Source organism: Terrapene carolina, unplaced genomic scaffold (assembly GCF_002925995.2).
Source record: "Terrapene carolina triunguis isolate 2854851 unplaced genomic scaffold, T_m_triunguis-2.0 Scaffold838, whole genome shotgun sequence".
Classification (NCBI taxonomy): Eukaryota; Metazoa; Chordata; order Testudines; family Emydidae; genus Terrapene; species Terrapene triunguis.
Genome location: NW_020665189.1, coordinates 3047874 through 3057895, shown reverse-complemented (window position 1 = coordinate 3057895; position 10022 = coordinate 3047874). Strand labels below are relative to the sequence as shown.

The 10022-nt window shown below is 41.0% G+C and overlaps 1 protein-coding gene across 1 annotated transcript; it reads left to right on the top strand.

Annotated features, from left to right (window-relative positions):
• Positions 1-955: 955 nt before the first annotated feature.
• Positions 956-3298, top strand: LOC112115044 (protocadherin gamma-B1-like). The gene has a single exon (XM_026660839.1). It carries the CDS (start codon positions 956-958, stop codon positions 3296-3298), a length of 2343 nt encoding a protein of 780 aa, XP_026516624.1.
• The last annotated feature ends 6724 nt before the right edge of the window (positions 3299-10022 follow it).

Below are 10022 nucleotides of genomic sequence, written 5' to 3'. Positions count from 1 at the left end.
TCTGTTAGTAAATAGCGATTGGTTTCAATCTTAATCATGGGAAAGGATTTACAAAAAAAGTGGTACCATAATAGGACTGATTACAACTTTCCCAGTGTGCCTCATTATACTGATGTTAACAAAAGAAGCTCTGTCACACCTAGGATCTGGAAGAATGGAGAATGGATAGGGGCTATGGTCTGATCTGATAAAGATGTCTCTCTCTGTCTCTCTCTTTTTCTCTCGCATTACTTTTTAACACTTTTCCACAGAATTCTAGAATACATAAATAACTATAGGATAAGGGACACAGTAACATAGATAAACCTCAAATTAAACACGTGAAGTACAAATTTAAGCCACCTATTTACAACATTTATCTGGCTTCTGAGTAAGATATTATTTTACCACGGAATGGAAAGATTTATTTGACTAAAGTTTTACATTTTAAATGTACATGGAGAAAGACATTTTTATTCTGCACAATCTATGATATTCACGAACTTTTTTATTAGATCAGTCTAGCTGCAATTCTAAGGCCGAGACTCAGAGTGCCGCTGTTGGCCAGTGCCATGACAGAGCTGCTGCTGAAGATCATTTGGAGCTTCCTGCAGTGTGATTGCCAGTCACACAGCGCAGATCGGAGAAGAGACACGGCCGGGAGAAATTTCACACAGTATTGCTTAACGGAGAAATCACCCCTCTGGAAAATGATATGAAAACAGAAAGATAATTTGATTTTCAGTACTCCTCATTAACGCGGAATTTTCGTTCTCACGGAAATATACAAAATACAATATTGGATTCTCTTCAGAATACATCCGATTAGAAATTCAGCAGAGCTGTGGTGATCAGGATGGAATTACAGTGCAGAGAGAAGCCCTGCGGATTCAGATGGCAAGTACTGTTCCCCTTGTTATTCTTTTTGTTGTGCGGTGCGGTCTCAGAGCAGGTCTATTATTCAATTCTTGAAGAAATGGGAAAGGGGTCTCTTGTGGGGAATCTTGCTAAGGATCTGGGACTGAATATCAAAGAACTGCAACACAGGAAACTGCGAGTTGTCTCTACGGCAAAAAAACAGTATTTTAGAGTCAGTACAGAAAATGGTAATGTGTACGTAAACGATAGAATAGACAGAGAGGAAATGTGTGGGAAAACATTGCTTTGTGTCCTAAATTTAGAAGCCGTGGTTGAAAATCCATTAAATATTTTTCATGTGAATGTCGCAATCAAGGATATAAATGATAATGCACCCGGCTTCGGCAAAAATTCTGTTGATTTAGAAATAAGTGAGTCCACCTTAGCAGGAGCAACATTCCCCCTAGGAAATGCTCTGGATTCAGATGTTGGGAATAATTCGCTACAGAATTACGAGCTCAGCTCCAACCAGTATTTTATCTTGACAGTGAAAGAGAACAAGGATGGAAATAAATACGCTGAGTTAGAGTTGGAGAAACTTTTAGATCGTGAAAAGCAAAGTTCCCACCTCTTGATCCTGACAGCTGTGGATGGGGGAGATCCAGTAAGAACTGGGACGGTTCAGATTAGGATTAATGTTACTGACGCCAATGACAATCCTCCCACATTCACTGAAAAAGTGTACAAAATCCGACTGCAGGAAAATCTACCAAAGGGCTCGTTAGTTCTTCAGGTGAAAGCCACTGATATGGATGAAGGTTTCAATGCACAAATCACATATTCTTTCAGCAATATACCAGACAGTGTTCGTCAGTTATTCTCACTGGATCCCGAAAACGGAAGCATTACAACTAGAGGTATTATTGATTATGAAGAGGCAAATAGTTATGTACTTAGTGTGGAAGCCAAAGATGGAGGAGGACTGGTTGGTCATAGCAAAATTGAAGTAGATATTACAGATGAAAATGACAATTCCCCCAAGCTGACACTTACATCTGTGTACAGTCCCATCCCCGAAGATTCTCTGCCTGGGACAGTGATAGCTCTGATGAATGTATACGATAAGGATGCTGGAGAAAATGGCAAAATCAACTGTCGCATTAAAGAGGAATCTCCTTTTAAAATAATCTCGTCTTCTAAAAATTACTACAAACTCCTCTCAGACAGCACCCTGGACAGAGAAAGGACCCCGGAGTACAATATCACAATCACAGCCACAGACAAAGGCTCTCCCCCCCTCTCCACCCAGAAAACCATCCTGTTGCAGATCTCGGATATCAATGACAACGCCCCTGTCTTTGAGAAACCTTCCTACACCGCCTATGTGCCAGAGAACAATCCCTCGGGGGCCTCTATTTTCAGTGTAGCAGCCTCAGACCGGGATCTGGACCGGAACGCCCGACTCACTTACTCCATCCTGAGCAGCAACCTCCAGGAGCTGCCTCTCTCCTCCTACATCTCCATTAACTCCCGGACCGGAGCTATCTATGCCCAGCGCTCCTTCGACTACGAGCAATTCCGGGAGTTTGAAGTACAAGTGAAGGCCCAAGACGGCGGGTCCCCGCCTCTCAGCAGCAATGTCACCGTCAGGCAGTTTATTCTGGATCAGAATGATAACGCCCCTCGCATCCTGTACCCTTCCCTGGCAGCGGATGGCTCCGCCTTGTTCGAGATGGTCCCTCGCTCGGCCGAGGCAGGTTATCTGGTGACTAAGGTGGTGGCGGTGGATGCTGACTCAGGACACAATGCCTGGCTCTCCTACCATCTGCTCCGGGCCACGGAACCGGCGCTCTTCAGCATGGGGCTGCACACCGGGGAGATCCGGACAGCTCGCGCCTTTGCGGATAGAGATGCTGTGAAGCACAGGCTGGTCATCCTGGTGAAGGATAACGGGCAGCCGCCTCTCTCCGCCACAGTGACTCTCAACCTGGTGTTTGCTGAGAACTTCCAAGAGGCTCTTCCGGAAATGAGCGACCAATCGGGTAACTCGGCACCTCAGTCTGATTTACAATTTTACTTGGTGTTGGCTTTAGCCTTGATCTCATTTTTATTCCTTCTGACAGTTACACTGGCCATTGTGATGAAATTGCGAAGATCAAGGAATCTACCAGTTTTGCAATGTTTCGGTTCTGATCATTATTCCAAGGCGGGTCCTGGATTCCCACCAAACTACTGCGATGGGACTTTACCATATAGCTATAACCTGTGTTTAGCTGCAGATTCCGGAAGAAATTACTCTAACTTTCTTAATCCCAGTCGTCAGAGTAATGTGAGAGACACCACCCTTTCTGTTGAGAACTCTGTGATGATATTTAAGAAAAATCATGATCCAACGTCTGAGAAGGACAACATTCCTCCGGTGAGTTTGTGCATTGATGTTAAAATTTTTGCCACAGTATAATCTGGTTAAATTTAAAACAAACACATAAGAACGATTTAGGGAGGAAGTAGGGTAGTGTACGCTGTTGAAAATACTAGTTAAGAAATTTTGTTTTACTTTATCAACTTTTTTCTCATCATCTTTTACATTCATCAACTGTAGAGGTCTTTATGGTACAAAGAGGCACAGAGTTATGTAAATATGGATAAGATAAAATAATTCAAAGTAATGGGAAAGACGTTGTGAACTTGTTTCTCATGGGATTGTAATGTCTGTTTGTGGCTGGATATGAGTAGTAGGGTTAGCAAAAAGAGCAAAGGGGTCCTCTCGAAACTTGGTACCGTGTCTTGTAGTTCGCCCTAACGTGTACACTCCCAGTGTTACTAGCTCACATTGGATCAGACTTTCCAAGGGACTCAAATAGTGGCAAATCTTTTCCTCTTAATTTTAGTAGTTTTTGATTGGTAGATTTCTCCCCGCTCCACTTTCTGTGTTCCCAATGTATTTACCGCCTGGATAAATACTCATTAGCTGTCACATCCATTTTATTGTTCCTAGGTGCAAAGGGTATCCGTGGCCATTCTGTGAGGACTCTGGCGCAAGAGTTTTCTCCTTCTCTCTGTCAGAGGACTGCTGCTTTCCCACCATTTGAGTGGATTGATTCATTAAGTTACCAAAGCCATTCTCATTTGCTGGAATGAATTACATCCCAGCAGGTGTATGCATACATCTGTAAGCACTTTTGATTTCACCAGTGGCATTCCCCCTTGCGAAACCCTCGGTGTGAATTAGAACCTGTGTAGAAGAGAGCAAAAATGTTGCAGGACTACAAGAATATCTTATTTCACCAAAGTTGGTTTGTTTTCCCCTTTGATAGTAATTCATGAAACTGTTGGGTATAATCAGACTGAATATTGTAGGTAGAAATGTGACCTGTCTCTTTCCAGATCACAAGCCTCTAAGGTACCTGTTTTGTCTCGGGAAGCATTTCTGGTGGGACAAAATTTCTACTGTCTGAGGGGTTTACATAGAATATTCACACAATTCTGAGCAGAGCAGAAGATCTTTCCATGTTATCTTCACAGCGCTGACTACTTTCTCTATTTAAGTGACATGAGTGATTCCAGTATACCTCTCACGAGGATTGTCTTGGTGGGATCCATAATTCTCCCCGCCCCCTTTCACTAACCCACCAGTCAGGATGAATCCTTCTTATTGTGAGGTTCAGAAATCAAAATGAGTATCTGGTTACAGCTTCTAAGGCAATCTTCTCAGTCAGTCAACTCCAGTAAAGTCAGGAATCACAACGGTCTATTTTATTAGGTGTCATTAACCAATGTGCATGATGATCAGTCAAGGCGCTGTTGACATAGTATATGATGTGATATATTTAATGGCAACTTGATCTCCTGCAATCAGTGAGTGGTGTCAAAGCACTCCGAGGCATTCAAGAAGATATGTGCACAATTGGTGTCACCCTACCTCTGAGAACAGTCCGTACACAATATATACAGTCCTCTAATGAGTCAAAGAACCAGTGTTGGTAGAAACAGTGAGAACTTCTAGTTCAAGGCACTGAGGGGAAAAGTTTATTGGGTGAAAGGGATAGAAAAGAGAAACGGTAATAGTTTATAAAGAAACAGAAAATCAGTCAGTTCTCAAATCAACGCCTTCCTCACCCCTACCCGCCATTTTAGCATGGCACGCAGGCCACAGAATATGAACCTAGTTATCTCAGCATTGGGTAAGGTTCAGAGAAACCGGCTGCAAAGGTTTCACTTTTAGTGAACTCTCTTTGCTGATGCAGAATACTTCACTCATTAGATGAGCACACGTGATGAAATGCCTCTCGCAAGACTAAGCCTACTTGGGATGTCTCTTACCATTATAAAAATAAAATCAAGCCATTGGGATATATATAAGTTTACTATGGATGTTAATGAACTGTTCATTTCCATATCTCCATGTGTGTTTATGTATATTGATTACGGTGTTCAGATTTTAAAAATGCAGAATATGAGAATATTCCAGGCATATATACACTGGGGAAACCCCATGCCTCACACGAGCTAGTTAATGTTTTATCTGGGTTGGTGCAATTATTGGTGGAGACCCTGAGAGCCACAGTTCACCAATCGGGAAAAGAAATTCACTGAGAGATACAGCCAGCTCCGCCCCGCTGTTACATAGCACCTCCAAATGGAGAGATCAGACTCACGGTTACCGAATCTGGATACACAGAGGAACATCACCAAAGAACTCAGTCATTTCCCGATTAAAGGTTATTTTTGGAACAGTTCTGTTCTTCAGAAAAAAAATAAGCATTAACTATCAGGCTAATTAAGAAGCACAGAAGCGCCGGTACAGCAAAAGAAGTGCCTGACCTTCTTTGATTTATAATGATTGCCGTTCGGAAGGCAGTTTCTGGGCAGATTCTCTATTCCATTCCCGAGGAAATGCAGAAATACTCTTTCTTGGGGAATATCGCAAAGGATGTGAGATTGGGTATAACGGAGCTCTGATTCTGCAAAGTCCCCATTGTTTCCCGAGGTAGGATTTAGTATGTTACCCTCAATTTTTTAAAACTACCATTTATATGGGAGATTATAATCTGTAATTACAGAGGCTACAACAACCCCATATTGACTGGGTACAAGTCACTTCAGGAAGGGATGCAAAGATAAAATTTGTAGACAACATCAATGATTGATTCTTGGAGCAGATAGTCCTGGAACCCACAAAGGGAAAGGCAATTCTTGATTTAGTCTAAGTGTAGTACAGGATCTGGTCCCAGGGGTGAATACATCTGAACCGCTTGGTAATAGCAACCATCACGTAATTATATTTAACATCCTTGTAGGAGGGAAAATAACAAAGAAACGCACCATATTAGCATATAACTTCGAAAGAGGAAGCTAGTTAAATAGAAATGGAAAGGAACAGCCGCGAGAGTGAAATGTCTGGAAGAAGCATGGAAAATATTTATAAATACTGTAATAGAGGCTCAAACTAAACGTATATCCTTCCTCCGCCCCCAAAAAACCCCCAGAGGACCAAAAAATACCACCATGGTTAAAGAGCAGAGAAGAGGAGGCTGTTAGCGACAAAAAGGCATCCTTTAAAAATTGGAAATCTAATCCTACTGAGAAAAATAGAAAGGATCATAAATTCTAGCAAGTCAAATGTAAAAATATAATTAGTCAGGCCAAAAAAAAGTTTGAAAAGCAACTAGAAAAAGACACAACTAATAGCAAAATAAATAAATAAAATAAAATTAAGTCAGAAGCAGGAAGCCTGCCAAACAATCAGTGTGGCCATTGGATGATCAAAGTGCTAAAAGAGCATAAGATAAGGCCACTGTGGAGAAACTAAGTGAATTCTTTGCATTAATCTTCATTGCAGAGGATGAGAAGGAGATTCCCACACCTTTAGGTGATACATCTGGGAAACTGTCCCAGATTGAGGTGTCAGTATAGGAGGTTTTGGAACAATTTGATTAATTAAATGTTAATAAGTCACCAAGACCAGACCATATTCACCCAAGAAGTCTGAAGGAACTCAGATATGAAATTGCAGAACTACTAACTGTGGTATGTAACTTATCCCTTAAATTAGCCTGTGTGCCAGGTGACTGGAAGGTAGCTAATGTAAGAACAATTTTTTAAAAAGGCACTAGAGGTGATCCCGGCAATTGCAGGCCATAAGCCTAACTTCAGTACCAGACAAATTGGTTAAAACACTAGTAAAGAACAGAATTATCAGACACACAGATGCATGATATGTTGGGGAAGAGTCAACATGGCTTTTGTTAAGGAAAATCATATCTCACCAATCTATTAGAATTCTTGAGGATGTCAACAAGCATATGGATAAGTGTGATCCAGTTGATATAGTGTACTTGGACTTTCAGAAAGCCTTTGTCAAGGTCTCTCACCAAAGACTCGTAAGTTAAATTAGCAGTCATGGGGTAAGAGGGAAGGTCCTCTTCTGGATCAGTAACTGGTTAAAAGATAGGAAACAAAGGGTAGGAATAAAAGATAAATTTTCACAGTGGAGAGAGTTAAATAGAGGGATCCCCCAAAGATATGTTCTGGGACCAGTGCTGTTCAACATATTCATAAATGATCTGGAAAAGGGATAAACAGTAAGATGGCAAAGTTGGCAGACAATATAAAATTACTCAAGATAGTTAAGTCCAGTGCTGACTGTGAAGAGTTACAAAGGGATCTCACAAGACGGGGTGGCTGGGCAACAAAATGGCAGATAAACATCAATGCTTATAAATGCAAAGTAATGTACATTGAAAAACATAATCCAGATTATACATACAAAATGATGGGATCTAAATTAGCTCAAGGAAGAGATTTTGGAATCATGATGGATAGTTCCCTGAAAACATCTGCACAATGTGCAGCAGCAGTCAAAAAAGCTAACACAATGTCAGGAACCATTAGAAAAGGGATAGATAATAAGACAAAAAAATCATAATGCAATCATATAAATCCATAGTATGCCCATGCCTTGAATACTGTGTGCAGTTCTGGTGACCCCATTTCAAAAAAGATATATTAGCATTGGGAAAAGTACAGAAAAAATCAATAATAATAATATATGTGGAGAAACTGAAGAAGGATGTGTCACCCAATGAAATTAATAGACATCAGGTTTAAAACAAAGATAAAGAAGTATTTCCTCACACAATGCACAGTCAACCCATGAAAATTTATTCCAGGGGATGTGATCATAGAATCATAGAATCATAGAATATCAGGGTTGGAAGCCAGGTCATCTAGTCCAACCCTCTGCTCAAAGCAGGACCAATCCCCAACTAAATCATCCCAGCCAGGGCTTTGTCAAGCCTGACCTAAAAAACCTCTAAGGAAGGAGATTCCACCTTCTCCCTAGGTAACCCATTCCAGTGCTTCACCACCCTCCTAGTGAAAAAGTTTTTCCTAATATCCAACCTAAACCCGCCCCCCTGCAGCTTGAGACCATTACTCCTTGTTCTGTCACCTGGTACCACTGAGAACACTCTAGATCCATCCTCTTTGGAATCCCCTGTCAGGTAGTTGAAAGCAGCTATCAAATCCCCCCTTATTCTTCTCTTCTGCAGACTAAATAATCCCAGTTCTCTCAGCCTCTCCTCATAAGCCATGTGCTCCAGCCCCCTAATCATTTTTGTTGCCCTCCACTGGACTCTTTCCAACTTTTCCACATCCTTCTTGTAATGTGGGGCCCAAAACTGGAAACAGAACTCCAGATGAGGCCTCACCAATGCCAAATAGAGGGGAATAATCACGTTCCTCGATCTGCTGGTAATGCTCCTACTTGTACAGCCCAAAATGCTGTTAGCCTTCTTGGCAACAAGGGCACACTGTTGACTCATATCCATCTTCTTGTCCACTGTAACCCCTAGGGTCCTTTTCTGCAGAACTGCTGCCTAGCCGCTCGGTCCCTAGTCTGTAGCAGTGCATGGGATTCTTCCGTCCTAAGTGCAGGACTCTGCACTTGTCCTTGTTGAACCTCATCAGATTTCTTTTGGCACAACCCCCTAATTTGTCTAGGTCCTATCCCTACCCTCCAGCATATCTACCACTCCTCCCAGTTTTGTGTCATCTGCAAACTTGCTGAGGGTGCAATCCATGCCATCCTCCAGATCATTAATGAAGATATTGAACAAAACCAGCCCTTGGGGCCCTCCTCTTGATACCGGCTGACAACTAGACATGGAGCCATTGATCACTACCCACTGAGCCCAATGATCTAGCCAGATTTCTATCCACCTTATAGTCCAAAAGTGTGAAGGCCAAAAGTATAATTGGGTTCAACAAAGAATTAGATAAATTCATGGAAGATATGTCCATCAGTAACTATTATCCAAGCTAATTAGGGATGCATCCCTGTGCTCTGGGTGTCCCTAAACCTAAAACTATGAGACAGTGGGAGTACATGAGAGGGAATGGATCACTTGATAAATTGCCCTGTTCTGTTCATTCCCTCTGAAGCATTTGCACCTGCCACTGTTTGAAGACCATTGTTATGACTCAGTGTGGCCATTCTTATGTTTTAATGGATTTACCCTATGTGGTAAATCATATATGATCATACTGTTAAACAGTGAATTGACAGATAGATAGGTAAATAGATAGATTAGACAGACAAACACAAGTGGCAAAGTTAAGGTTGAATGGACAATTAAAAAAATTCTAGATATTTAAGTATTTTGGTTTGTAATTTTAATTACCTTTTAGTCTTGTTTATTGTGGAATTTATAAAATTGTATATTTAGGAAAGAAAATTTGCTGCTGTTCAAGTTTCTTAGGTTGTTATAATTTCTGCAATATACAAGTTATATACAAGTCTTTACAAGACTTTGTTTTCAGAGGCTCACAACCTTTTAAATCTTACAAATTTTGTGCTGAAAATTGGAAGGCTTTGCTTCTAGCTGAGACTGAATCTTTCTAAAAAGTTGGGGCAAAAACACTTGAGCCACTTTTGAGGCTGAGGACGACAAAAAACCCAAACCCTAATATTTCTATTATAAAAAATAATCTCAATGCCCTTTCGAACATCTCTAGCACTGAATGAAAAGGTTAGAAAGCTGACTGCCTGCAGGCAGATTGTCTTTAGATAGATTAAATTATTTTATCCTTCTGATTAAAATTATTTCCATTTGGTCAATTTAAAAGGGTTTTTAAGTAATAGCTTGTTTATACACGGTACTGTTTGATTGTAAACATTAACC

Bases quoted from the DNA above. Each gene is read 5' to 3' on its own strand.
- LOC112115044 (XM_026660839.1), top strand. From the start codon at position 956: ATGGGAAAGGGGTCTCTTGTGGGGAATCTTGCTAAGGATCTGGGACTG.